This window comes from Grampus griseus, assembly GCF_964374135.1.
Source record: "Grampus griseus genome assembly, chromosome: 1".
NCBI classification, from domain to species: domain Eukaryota; kingdom Metazoa; phylum Chordata; class Mammalia; order Artiodactyla; family Delphinidae; genus Grampus; species Grampus griseus.
Window position 1 is genome coordinate 51,966,212 of NC_139017.1, and position 15,274 is coordinate 51,981,485.

Sequence of the window (15,274 nt, forward strand, 5' to 3'; positions counted from 1 at the left end):
TTTAAAAAGATTATATACTTGCTTTCTTACTTTTCTTTCCTACTGCCCAGTTGCCGAGCTGTATATTGATCCCCATAGTCAAGTAGCACCAGTTGTCGAGAAAAGACATTCACTTTGTTGCCTATAAATAAATCTTCCAAGTGAAGGTCTTCATATTTGGTCCGCTTTAAAAAGGTGCGATGATTCTTTACATCATGCTGGAATCAAAAACAATACAATAAAACAAATAATTATCAGTAGGTAATGTTAACCTTATTATAAAACTAGAAATAGTTATTAATTTTGCTCTATTAAACATAAGTTACATTCTGTTTCATTTTTGCTATAAGTACAAATCATAATTTCTTTCATAACTTATGTATTTCCTAGTCTACTCTAGTAATAACATAAAAATTACAAATTTTATACTTTAAAAAACCCTGGATAGGAAGATTTGTTTATTTCCAAATCACTGCAGCAAATTAGTGCCTATGAAATCCCAGAAAAATTCCAAATTTCTGCTTTCTTGCCAACACAAAATCCCAATACCAAATAGGTCCACCTGCAAAAGGAGTCCTCAACAAAGGGACACAAAGAAACAAGCACGACTCTTTTAACTCAGTCTTCTTCAATTTGACTTTTTGTAGCGATAACAGCATTCAACAATGGTGACATATTTATGAGCATGATAATCTTTATCTATAGCCACTTATTGACTATCACTTAATCCAAAGCATAAATAATCCCACTTCAGTTTTCTAACCAAAAAAATAATTTCTATTAAAAGTAAAGACACAAGGTATCTTCTTGTATTGGAACTATAATACCAAAATGTTTAAAATTCCCAAAATGAAAAAAATGTATTTTTAAAAGCAACTATAAAAAAGGCAATCCTATTCCTCTCTGGATCCCACCTTCACTCCGTTTGCCAACTTTAAAGTAAAAAAAGGCTCATTTACCATTTCAACAGATCCATCCCCTGGGTAAAATAAAAGCTCATAACGTCGAAATAGTGAAGCATTTGGATCATACCACTCTGCAATGAAAACGAATCTTTCACTATGATTCTGTAAAGAAGGATAGAAGAATTTTAACACTAACATATAAAATATAAGCACTCTTGTAAAAATCATACAAATTGAAAGAAAGAATTACCAAATATTTGCAATGAAGAAATTTATTATTACTTATTGTATTGAATAATTCTGCTTTTCAACAGTATGCCAGTTATCAACATACCCTCATACATATTTCCTTCTAATTTCTTATTAAACACCCTTAGATATCTCAAAGATGACTTATGAACTGCTTAATACTTCACAGCCATCCAATCATCCTGGATAAATTGATATTTTTTTTAGAACATGAGCTCCTGATCTGACTACTGTGATAATTCAGTCCTTCTGAAAGCAAGTTTACATATAAGCAGATAATCAATAAACTAGTATGAGAAAAAAAAGAAAAGAAAATTAGTATGAGAAAAAAATTCTGAGTGGCTAGTTCTCAATTACATTTAGAACATAACTGTTCTAAATTTAAGACTCCAGCAGTATTAGAATATTGTTGTCATTCAAATTATAGTAAGCATCTTTACTCTCCTTAGTAATTTCACATGATAGTATTTTTTTATAGAAACAGTGAGAGAATGTGTTAGTCTAGGTCCCCGGAGAAGCAGACACGATGCCAAGACAGGATTAAACATGTAAAAATTCTATTCTGTAAGAGAAATTCTGTACAGGAAATTCCTACAAGAGAAAATAGGGAGGGATCCAGGGAAGGCTGACAGACCACAATACAAATCTGACACTGAGTGAAGGAGAGAGTGAAGGAAGACTGGATGGAATCCTTCTGGACTGCTCTACAGACTAAGGAAGGTTCAGCAAGACCACTACTACCAAATGTAAAATAGCTAGCTAGTAGGAAGCAGCCACAAGGCACAGGGAGATCAGCTTGGTGCTTTGTGACCACCTACAGGGGTGGGATAGGGAGGGTGGGAGGGAGGGAGACGCAAGAGGGAGGAGATATGGGGATATATGTATATGTATAGCTGATTCACTTTGTTATAAAGCAGAAACTAACACACCATTGTAAAGCAATTACACTCTAATAAAGATGTTAAAAAAAAAAAAAAGACCACTGGGCGGTGCGCAAGCCAGTTAGCCCTCAGAGAGTTCTCTGACTTCCAGGGACAGGCCTGCTTTAGTATCCCTGCTCCTCTCAGTCACGGGCTGGGAGCAGCCCTTAGGAAGCATGTCCTAAGCACAAAAGCAGCAGTAGATTCCAGAGCACAGGAGCTGAGGCCCTTTGATCACTTCAGCTCCCTCTAGTTGAAGATCTGTGAGGTGCATACAATGAAAACGTTAAGTCAAAGAATGGCCCTCTTTCCTTGACTATTAGGCAGGATTTCCCATCATATGTTATTAATATCTTAGCCCCCAAAGGTCCTTCATCATAATAAGCAAATGAGGACATAAAGAAGAAAGGAATCTAAGGGTTTTGTAGCTAATTCTGGATTTAGCATCTGATTCTCTGGTTATAGTATATAGACGGGTTCCTTTTATGTTAATAATTCACTTATAAATTCTTATAGTACTATGTCTAGTTATATTTATGATTGTACTCATAAGCTATAATTGAGATAGCTTTTAAGACACTATTTTATTTTTCCCACAATCATCCAAAAGACACATTTAAATGTTTATTAGTCAAGAGAAAACAAAGGTAAGAGATATAGTATAACAAGACTTTCTTCATTATTTTTCATATTGATCCCTATAAATACAGCTTTTTTAATTTTTTAATATAGATTTTTAAAATTTAGGTTTCACTGTGCATTCTAGTATTATACTCTCCTTTTAATATAAAATTTAAATATTAGTGGTTTATTAAAATTTTTACTATCTATATTAAAATATTCATTCACTCAAAAACATCATTGAAATATTGCCTTCACTAAAATAAAATTATGAAATGGAAGAAATGATGAGACATCTAACTGAAGGTAAAAGGGCAAAGAAAGTGATGCAAATGAAAAACCAATGAAACTTGGCACTTCCATTTATCCAGGCAGCCTTAACCACAAAAGCTGCCAATCACACTCTTTAACTCTGAGGCAGGTAGTAGAATTTTTCATGATTCATCATCCAGAAAACTGTTTTAATACAAAGAAAACAAACTGAGGAAGTACTGTTTCTGGCTGACAACGTAGCTTAGAGCAAATCAATGCTACTTTCCAAGAACAACTAGGAAAGTGTGATGTTAAAAAAATATACCTGTTTGATGACGTTGGAGAGCATCTAAGGCAGCCAGATTTGATGATCTAAGATTCAGAAAGACAGGACGTTCACTGAGGTGAGCACAGCATTCTTTATACTGCTTTTACCTGAGGACCTGTGCTGAGACTTAAGTCAAGCTGGACAAGAGACTGAGAATCCCAAGAAGCTGGCAGGGGAAGGCTGCTAAGAGGCAGAGAAGCTAGCAGAGCTTTTGACAGTGTCATGGAGATAAGTAGACAAACACTGGAATTTGGGCCTACCAATGCAGACAAGACTTGAGGGGCAAAGATCTGGAAGAAAAGGAAACCACAGAGAAGTGAGCTCAAAGCTGTGTTTGTTCAGTGGAGCTTTCAGTAGCATCACAGTGCTGGAGGGAGGAAAATGAGAGTTCAAACCCACCAAAAAGGAGACCACTGATAAACTATCTAGGCTTTCTGTTGTGACTCCTGGAGCATTACACTCCAGGAGCATAGGCAAACTAAAGGTAAACAGATCCTTACAAAATTTGAAACAAGTTTTGTGTTCACTCAATGTTCAATTATGATAAGTGATGTTTCCTCCATTCCAGCCCCCTGCATCTCCAGAAATGGAAATATGGCTTTTCATACACAATGTCAAGCTTTCAAAGACAAACTACCAGATATACCAAAAAAAGAAGACCAAGAGAAAAAAAACAGACAATAGAAAGAAATCCATGAATACCCTAGTTATTATCTGAAAAGGCTTCAAAATAACAATGATAGGTATGAAAAATATATGTCAAGATTAATAATTTCACCAGAGAGCCAGAATCTATTTTTTAATCAATCAGAAATTCAAGAATGAAAAGTAATTGCCAACACAGCATTCTATAACTAGCAAAATTACCCTTCAAGAGGTGAAGGTGAAATAAAGATATTTTTAGACAAGCAAAAACAGAAAATTTATTGCCAATGCACCTGCATTAAAAGAAATTCTAAAGGAAGTTCTGAAGGAAAAAAGAAAATGATTCAAGATGATTCAAGGAACAGAAGGACTGAAAAACAATGGAAATGTAAATATGTGGGTAAATCTAAATAAATAATGCATATACAAAATAACAATAATGTCTTGTGGGATATAAAATAAGTAGAATTTGAATTCAGATCAACAAGAATATAAAGGGTGTGAGGGGAAGACAATATTCTTCAAATTATGTGAAGCAAAAAAAGTATCTCCTACATCAGTTGCTGGACCTTTTCTCAAATTCCAATGAACATCAGTGAGGAGAATGTCTCTTAAGCTAATAGGCACACAAACTGGAGACATCTTGTTCAATTTTTCACCCTCTGTTCTGTTAGAATAACCTTTCTTCATCTCCTAGTGCTCAGACAACAGGAAAACAATTATCAAAATGTTTAATAAATTAGTGCCATTCAAACTTTAAGAAATTAATGATAACCATTAAGCATGACAATAATAATTTTTAGAGTAGCTACTAAGTAGCAGGTTCTTTACATACATTATCTCATTTCATTCTCACAACAGACAATGTAGGTTGACAGAAATAGGGATACTATTTCATGGACAAGGATAGTAAAGCTCAGAAAATTTGAACACTGGTCCAAGGTTACAAAGCAAAGAAATGAGTAAGTCAGCCCTCAAACTTTGGTTCTTCAGACTTTGCAAAGCACATGTTTTGTCCCACTAAACAGCACTACTTACATAAAATGATGCAAAAGTCAGTGTTAAAGAAAGAATTCAGTGGGCCTAAACTAATGATGAACTGATTTATTTAACTACTCCTCTATGTAAAGTTAAATAATTCTAGACAGGGTCAATTTTGTAACCTTTAACAAACATGTAGGAGAAAGGGTATGGATTATTACAAAATAGGATAAGGAAATCAGGTTACTCCCTGTGACATCAAACATACTTAACAAAATATCTCTTTTCAATTATATCCCAATTTCAGAATCTTAAGAAATCAAGAGTCAGTGAGGTTTGTCCTCATAAAATACCAAAAAAACCTTCCATATAAAACTATATTTTAAAACCTATATAACACCCATATGGAAACCCAAGAGACGCAGAAGAGCTAAAGCAGTCTTGAAAAAGAAGAACAAAGTTGGAGACCTCACATTTTCTATTTTCAAAACACTGCAAAGCTACTGTAATCAAGACAGTGTAATACTGGCATAGAATAGATATAGATTAATCTAATAGAAGGGAGTCCAGAAATAAGCTCATACGTATATGATCAACTGATTTTCATCAAGGGCAGCAAGACCATTCAATGGGGAAAGAACAGTCTTTCCATAAACAGTACTGGGACCACCGGATATCCATAGGCAAAAAAATACATGAAACTGTATCCCTACCTCACACTTTATACAAAAATTAACTCAAATGAATCATAGACCTAAACACCAAGAGCTAAGCTAGAAAAACTGCTAGAAGAAAACATTTATGACTTTGGGTTAGTAAATGATTTCTTAGACAAGACACCAAAAGCACAAGTGACCAAAAAGTGAAACAAAACAACAACAGCAAAAACATAGATAATTTGGACTCCAAATGATACTATCAAGGGAGCAAAGTGACAACCCACAGAACTGGAGAAAATATTTACAAATCATACATCTGATAAGGGAGGGTCTAGTATCCAGAATGTATTAAGAACTCTAACAACTCAATAATAAAAGACAACCCAGTTACAAAATGGGCAAAGGATCTGAGTAGACATTTTTCCAAAGAAGATATAAGAAGACATACAAATAGCCATTAAACCTATGAAAAGATGCTCAATACCAGTAGCTCGTAGGGAAATGGAAATTAAAACCACAATGAGATAATACTTCACACACACTAGAATGGCTATAATAAAAAAGACAGGCAATAATAAATGTTGGTGAGGATGCAGAGAAAATGGAACTCTCATATGTTGCTCGTAGAAATGTAAAATGATGCAGCTACTTTGGAAAACAGTTTGACAGTTCCTCAAAATGTTAAACATAGAGTACATATGACCCAGCAATTCCACTCCTAGATATATACCCAAGAGAAGTGAAAATATAGTATATACCCATATAAAAACTTGTACATGAATTTTCATAACAGCTTTATTCACTGAAAATATACTATACACCCATACAAAAACTTGTACATGAATGTTCATAGCAGCACTATTTATTATAGTCAAAAAAGTGGAAGTGACCCAAATGTCCATCAATTGATGAATGGATAAATTGTGGTATGTCCATAAAATGGAATATTATTTGGCAATAAAAAGGAATGGAGTACTGACTCATGCTACAATATGGATGAATCTTGAAAACATTATGCTAAATAAATGAAACCAGTTACAAAAGATCACATATTCCATTTATATGATTTCACTTATATGAAATGTTCAGAACAGACAAATCTAGAGACAAAAAGTAGGTTAGTGGTTGCCAGGGTTTTCAGGGAGGGAGAGATGAGAATGACTACTAATGAGTATGGTATTACTCTTTTGCGGTAATGAAAATGTTCTAAAATTGTCTGTAATGATAAATATGCTAAAAACCACTGAATTGTACACTTTAATTGGTGAATATTATGGCACATGAGTTATATTTCAATAAAGCTGTTTCAAAGTAAAGTAAAATAAAATACCATCAGTTTATGATACCAAACAAAATTTTACAAAGCAGATGTTATTTAGGAAATTACAGAAAGTATACACACACACACACACATATATATATATATATTGTGTTGCCAATAACTTGCTGCTTTGAAACCATTTTCACTGTGAGTACTATATTCTAACGTAGTCATGACCTCTAAGAAAAAACAATAAAAACAATTACTTTTTTATTGTAAAAAAAGAAAAAAAGTAAATAGATACCAGAGGTCACACTTTTGAGGGGAAAGAATAGAGTTGTGTTAACTTTTAAAATTCCATCAGAAACCAAACAACCTAATGCGATGTTGAAAGGAGAGTCTGCAACACTACAGATCAGTTCAATAAATCTGATAAATAATTGTCACACAGAAAAAGATACAATAACTATGTCCACAAGATTTCAAAAATGCTTAAGCTCTTGGGTCTGACCTCTTGAAGTTTTGGCATAGAGTTTCACAACAGCACTTACACACAAAGAAAAAATATTTCATAACCTCTCAAACAATTAGCCCATTCCTTCATCTATAACTGTGATTTACCTCAATGAGATTGTTAAAAAACTATATATGAATAATAACAGAATTTCTATTTAATAGAAGAAAGTAACTCTCAAGCAAGTATTGTTTCCTCTATGAAAAAAGGTTTATCATGCCAAGTAAAAATTGTATTCAAACTTGATTTAACCTTAACCTTTGCAGTAGAAACTTTAGTTATTTCCTAGAGTCAGAAGATGTCTAGAGATATAACAGTGGTACATCTGAACTTGGCAGAAAACAATGGTACATCTGAACATCTCATTCAGGCTGGCCTTTCAACGAGTTGCCTCACTACACACACACACACACACACACACACACACACACGAGCACATATTCACATCCACACACCTAACCCAAAGTTACCTGTGAAATTTTAAGAATTTTATTTTCAGCTAAGTTGAGGCAAATCTAGCAAAGAACTCCATTCCTTTTTTTTTTCAGTGATCTCAAAGCTGAATATCATCGTGTTCAAACCCTTCATTTTATGGATAAAGAAACTGAGGCAAGCAAATATAAATAACTCGCATAAAGTCACAGAGCTAGTTAACGACTGAGTTAAAACTTGAAACTCCACTTGCTATGACTCAGATCTTTCCATAATACTGGGCTTCCAGGGCCAACTCAAGAGGGAGAAACTAACGCTTTAGTCACACATAGGGACACCTCCAGTTTTCTGCCAGATCTTCGGATGAGAATGTCACTGCCTGGATGATCACCGGGACAACAGAGATTTCCATTTCTGTCAGAAATACCATTATGCAGAACATTTAAAGATTATGCTCTAGCAAAATGAGACTTTTTCTTAAAGAAGCTAAATCATTTTCCTTCTTCTGAACATTTCAAATATAATTTATACATAATAAAACATTCAAGCACACTTTGTTCCAATTTTGTAAATAACCACCAATGTGCCATCTCATTTTTTTAATATTATAAGCAGATAGCCACACTATAAGGTTCGAAACACACTACTCCCAACATATGAAACCTTGGCATATTGAATATTTTAAGCCGAAGGAGTTTGAGAGAACAACAGAAGCAGGAAGGTCACTCTGACCTTTACCCAACCCTTCTTCCCTGAAATAGGTCATAAAACCCTCATGTGAGAGCTACCCTGCCTATACCCTTTGAAAGCAAAGGGACACCGAGGAAACTCCCAACAAACAGTCCTCTCTGAGTTTCCCCTAGTTTACCACCCTTCCCTCCTACTCCTTAACTTACCATATTCCTCCAAGACTGTCCAGTCTTCATCAAACCCAGCATAAAAATACTCAGGTCTGTTTCCTCAGGTCCTCATTTCCTTATGAAGGCTCCCATGTCACAAAAAACTTACATTAAATAAACATGTATGCTTTTCTCCTGTTAATCTTTGTCAGTTTAAATTTCAGACCCGGGGACCCTAAGAGGATTGAGGAATACTTTTTCCTCCCCTAATCACACTATAGTCAAAAAGCTAAGAAGAGAGCCAAAAAAATGGAAGAGAAGCTTTCATGAGCCGCAGCGTGGGGGCAGCAAGGGGAGAGAGACGTTAAGCAGCAAAAAGCACAGTGGTTCTGCAAGATAGCAAAGAGTAAGAAACAACATGCCAGTGGTTACGTAAACAATAACCAAACCCGAGGCAGAGTGGGGAAGCTGTAATCAGAGTATTATTAATCCTAAACAAAAGTGGTTCCATTCCTTTTGCTAATCAGCACAGAGAAACCTAATGAGCATTCATTTTCATGGCCCCAGAACTTGAGGGATGATGACCCAAATTCTTATTATTCAACATAATACCGTAGTATCGGTAGGGAACAGTGTTCTGGAAGGACACTCAGGAATGTGACAAGCCAGTGATGATGACTTTAGGGGTTCACTGCACACACTCAACTCTCTCACAGTGCATGAGGGGGTCGGGGGACTGGAGAGGGTCCTTTTCAGTTTACACCTTTCTGCCCTGGTTGACCCTGTTTGGTGCTTGTGTTACTTTTATTATTTGACGTCAAGAGGGGTTAAATTGTTTGCTAATTTATAGTTTTCTTTAGAGTTTAATTTCAAATTATATTGAAGACCTGAAGCCAGTTTTTTTTTTCTCTTTAATTAGGTAAGGACTAATTAAACACCCAGCAAAGATACTACTTGTCAGTAGATCCTCCCTCATATCATATATCATCTAGAACTCTTGCAGTTCTCTTCTACCAACTACACTATAAAATCAGAATGTAAATACAAAAATCAAACAAAACAAACAAATAATCAAAGAGTATAACATGAATGTTAAGGAAATACACTAAGATATAAACAGTTAAATTTGGGTGGCAGCATTCTGTAGTTTTTTTCCCACCTTTATATTGTTAATGTCTGTGTTCTCCCAATGTAAATTTGTTTATAAAATCATAAAAATCATAAAAACAGCCCTTTAAAACTCAGTGTAAACAATTACATATCAGATATATGATACAAAAAGAATGGGAAAATTAACATTAAAAGCTAAAATTTATTTTTCTCCTACTTCTTTGTATTTTCTAAACTTTATATAGTCAGTACAAAAAATAAATTTCCCTATAAAAAATCTTCATTTTAAAGTGTTTTACATGGTAGAACTTTTGGTAAGCAATTAGATATATCGTGTTTTTTAATTTTATATGAAACTTACTCTTCCCCTCCCCTTATAAAACAGATAGTTAGAAAGATAGATTGGAGCTGGGGGAGAGATGCTTTGAAGCAAAATGCATTCTCAAGTAGAGGTGGAATGCAGAGAAAGTAACAGAGAGCAAATCCCCAACACAAAAGCAGAGAGGAGAATATCCTTTTGCATTATACAGAAAGAGGTAAATCCACTAAGAACAAATCTGAAACCATGGTTTCAGAATGAAGAAAAAGGAAAGTCATTCAGATTTTTAAAAGAAAATGTTATTAGTTTTATACAGGCCTCTTAATACAAAGCACAGTCGTATGTGGGAGTTTCTATATATTCTACAAAAATTTGGGTTTGACTTTCAGTTAATGTAAGCATTAGACAAAATAAGAACAGGTGGTGTGTCTGGAGCACGGTCCTGGAGTTCTGTATGCTCAGTCTCCTCATTTGGAGAATGAGAAAAATCACACCGATTACAAACAGTTGTAAAAATTAATGTGAGCACATTTGTAAAAGGGTCTGATACACAGCGTAGAAAACTGAAAAGGTCTCCTGTTAGAACCAAAAGGCACTGGCTAATGTTCAACAGTAAACAAAACAATGAATTTTTAACATTGTCAATAAATCAGAATGATTAATGATCAGAAGCAAATCAGCAAAATTAAAGGTCAGAATTTCAGGGTGAAATGATGACTTTCTAATCTCAGAGCATCTCCAACATCTCCAGCTCTTACAGGATTTAAAATTAGAGCTTAGATTTTAGAGCATTCACTTGAAGGGCTGTATGATAGCGTGTTCAATCTCATGTCTACAGTTCAAACCGTGTATTTCAGTATTCTCTGAGTTAATAAAATGCTTACAACTGTCAAAGTGACTTGCTTCAACCTATTTATATCTCTACATACAATCTTACCATTATTTAAGTATAGGCCTCACTACTTACATGATGAAAAGGATAAGGCAAAGCTATCACACCTTTATACATCATCTGACTTCCATCCACCAATTCGTGTATTCAACAGATTGACCACTTACCATGTTCTAGGTACTACGTTAGGTACTAGGATACATCAAGACATGACAATGATGATTAGAAACAAACATCGCCCTTGCCTTCATAGACCTTATAATCTAGCACGGAGAATAGCCAGTCAAACAATCACACAAATTCTTTTTTTTGACCAAAAAAATAAAAAATAGAAAAATAAAAAACTATTGTGTTGCATTACTCTTATTTATTTCTAAAAACTTAGAACTCCTGGCTCTGAATTCACTGTTCTACTATATCACAACTGACTCAGTTAAGTAGGTCATTTAATTTTTCTCTCATCTTACTCAAAACCCATTTTACACTGGTTATATAACTAGTCATCAGAATGTGCTGTAAAGCACTTTACAACCTTTATTTTTAATTTCCCTTTGATGGTATGCATTTTTAAATGTCGAAAAACCTTAGATTGTTTTTCCAAATTTAGTTTGTAATGCCTTCTAAAAAAGAAAAATGTCATTTTAAAATGTAGCATATGAAAATTGCTGTCCATTCAAATGACATTCTGGTATGAATCATCTCTCAGTTCAGTCTTTTTTTTTTTTTAAATAGTAGGCTTATACCACGTACAGGCTGATTACTTAGGTAAGTTTCTTCCATTCATTTTGAAAACATTTTTCCTTCTTTCAATTCCTTTTTGAAAAATAGGTGATAACCGATAGAAATAATAATGTTCGTTAGTAAAACAGGTAAATTTAAAACCATATGTACGTTGATTAAAGCATGATAATGAATGAACTTGCAGATAATGCTAGAAGAAAGGACGGGATTAATACAGATGAGGTAGCCACACCCCGACCCTTGCTAACCTGAAGGTGTTCCACCACCAAATTCAGGGATTCAAGCATTCTCTTCACTGCCCATATCCTCCTGTTCTTACAGTTAGTTTGTTCAACTTCTCCCTCTTTTATATCATCAGGTTTTCCAGCGCAGCAGCCCTTTCACACATCCCCAACCCACCAGCCTCTTTCCTTCACTTTCTTCCCTATCCATTGCAGATTCCTTGACTTGTCAATCATGCTCTTAACAATTCTTTTCATTGCATCATTTGGCCAGGACCCAACACTAGATGAAGTTAACCACTGTGCTTTCTCTGTGCTTGCAGTGGAGTTTATAGCTTTGCATTTTACATTTAGGTCTGTAATCCATTTTGAGTTAACTTTTGTGAAGAGTATAAGTTCTATGTCTAGTCATTCATTTTGGGTAATATATATGTAAAAAGGAAAGCCCAGCCCTACATGGATCACGTGAAACTAACAATCTTTCACATGCGCATATGCTTTTAAAAATATCCCTTAGTTCAAGAGTAAGTTTATTAAGCTTGTGCCACCAAGTATAATTGTACCTTGGCCTCATACACTTCAATATTACTGGTCAGAAAGAGCCATTCCAGAAATTTCGCCATTTGCAGCAACATGGATGGACCTAGAGATTATCATACTAAGTGAAGTCAGACAAACAAAGACAAATACTATATGATATCACTTATCTGTGGAATCTAAAAAGTAATGAAAATGAACCTATTTGCAAAATAGACTCACAGATAAAGAAAACAAACTTATGGTTACCAAACGAGAAAGGGTTGGGGGAGGGATAAATTAGGAGTAGGAGATTAACAGATACTACTACATATAAAATAGATAAGCAACAAGGATTTACTGTGTAACACAGGGAACAAGACTCAATATCTTGTAATAACCTATAATGAAAAATAATTTGAAAAAAATATATGTATATATTCTTTGCTGTACACCTGAAACTAACACAGTATTGTTATTGTGAATTAACTATACTTCAATTAAAAAAAAAAGAACCATTCCATTTCTGATCACTCTATAGTAATCAATCAACAAATACTGATTGGACCTGGCATTATCAGTATTTGGCAATGCATGTGCCAAATTGAGCCTGCTGCCGCTACTCTTGCTTCTCTCATTTGCTGGTAGCCTATAGCAAATGACATGGCTCTGAGCTGTGCTGCTTGAAAAGAAAATCCAGGAAACTACAGGGAATTTTCTTTTGGGGTCAGATGGGGAATACTTCAGGATAGCTAAGAACACGGGCTATAGAGTCAGACAGACCTGGGGTGGGTGACATGGACAAGATAGGAGAGAGCCTCTCTGAGCCTCAGTTTCCCCACCTATAAAATGGGAATAGTAATAGTACTTTCCTCCTAGGGTAGTTGTGGGGATTAGATGACTTAGTGTATATAAAGCACTAGGATTTCTGTTGCCTAAGTCTTATAGCAGTGATGGTGGCTTGTAGGGCCACATGTGACTTTCGAGCTGCACTGCACACATTCATCTCCCTTACTGGCCTTTTTCTGATATACAAGAAGGGCCTCTTTTGATTCGTGATGCTGCAGCCTGCACTGCAGCAAATCCTAGTAAGTAGTTCTTTAAAGGTCTTTGCAGAAAAAATCAGTAGGAAGGAAAAAAGAATTTGTGGCAAACAGAAAACCACAAATGTGACTAAAATTGTATTTATTATGAAAAGTATAGCTACTGAACATATATAGTTATTTCTGTAAGTAATTTTTTATAAAGGACATGTAGTAAGCCAGAGTCAGTACAAATTTTTGCCCTTTAGGGAGCTCAAAGTTATGGGTCTGTTTTTACCAGTATAAAATTGAGCAACAATTTTCTTTCTAAATTTTATGACATCATCTATTACACATTAATGATTAGTATTATAATTCAAACTTCTCAAAGGAAAAGCATCACTGGAAAAAAATCACAGATTACATTAATCAACACGAAATTACTGCTGCAAATTGTAGATGTGAAAACTTAAACCATGTGCTTTGGCTCGGCATGGAAACACAGAAATGTTATGGAAAATAATAACAAAGCACTTACATTCTATAGCTAATATAATATTTAAAGTCATATTGGACATTATACTTATAAACAACTTATATGTTCAAAAGAGCAGGTATCTTATCTTACCATTTAACTACTCTAAGATGCAAAATTAATTATGTGACTAGTTTCCAGGACCAAGAAGAAATCTGAGAAGCGATGTGAATGTTTATGAAATAGGAGTAAAATCTGAAGAATCTGCCTCCAGTTCCACAAAGCAAAGCAGAAATGTTCTATATTTTATTTAAAAGAGAGAAATATGTACTTATAAGAAAGCATGTCAGTCCAAGGCTTCTCTGGTATCTAAAATAAAACACAGGAAATAATTTTCAAATAAATTATCTAAATCTTCATTTAATGGCTCAACAGTGAAATAAAATGTCTACTTAAGGTAACTTTTCAAGTAAATTTTTATTCCTGATAGCAATAAGCCTGGGAGAAAGGCAGGAAAAATTGAAAATCATACTCATTATCTAATCCCACATCAATTATAAATGCAGAAGAAACAAAATAAAATATTAATATGGCTAGAAATGTACCCCCATACATAAGTACTTGGGGTAAAGGATGAGTTCATGGGTGTATATGCGTTTGTGTACATGTTAAGTGAAGACGAATTATTTCTGAATAATACATGATAATAGCAAAAAATTATCTTTATTTCTTTTTACAAATAAACTACAAGGTTTCTGAAGAGGAGTTTTGATTATAAATTGCTCCATTGTAATAGACCCCCTTAACAAGTCCTTTATTCTTCCAGGGACCTTTCATTCTGATAAGGCCTCTAGAGGATATTGGAAAGATAAGGTATCAGCCCAATACATACTGACACAAATGTTACCACCTTTAAAGACTGAACACTTAAAAATGCTTAAAAAGAAAGAAAGAAGAAAAGGAAGGAAGGAAGGCAGAGCCATTATTGTTTTGTTTTTTTACGGTACCAACTATCATAATCTTGCATAAATCAATGGGATACACTGTTTACATCTGATTCCTGGTACTTGTGACTCTTTCACTGTTCTCTAAACTGCTACTATTTTAATCAATGTTTACAAATCTTATTTACCTCTCACAACTGTTAGAATCAAATACTGACTCAAGCAGATAGGGAGGGAAAAGGGAGATAAACTAACAGTACATTAGGGGTAGGTAATACACTGTCTAGGTTAATCCTCACCAGAAACTTATCATGGAGGTACTCCCCCAATTTTCACCCATGAGAAAGAGATTCAGAGACATTAAGGTTAATTGTCCAGAGGTTACACAGATCAAACTGCTGGTCAGGGCCAGTGCTGGAATTCAAAGAAAGGTTTGTCTGATGCCAAAA

General features: G+C 34.6%; 1 protein-coding gene across 1 annotated transcript in view; it reads right to left on the reverse strand.

The window, feature by feature from the left end:
• Nucleotides 1-15,274, reverse strand: part of NME7 (NME/NM23 family member 7) — a 262,372-nt gene that overhangs the window by 217,365 nt on the left and 29,733 nt on the right. The window contains exons 2-4 of the mRNA XM_082659949.1: nt 3,252-3,298; nt 939-1,046; nt 31-197 (exon numbers count right to left, since the gene is read on the reverse strand). Of these exons, the coding sequence (XP_082516075.1) occupies nt 31-197; nt 939-1,046; nt 3,252-3,275 (299 nt within the window). The 5' untranslated portion in view covers nt 3,276-3,298. The remainder of the gene's footprint in view (nt 1-30; nt 198-938; nt 1,047-3,251; nt 3,299-15,274) is intronic.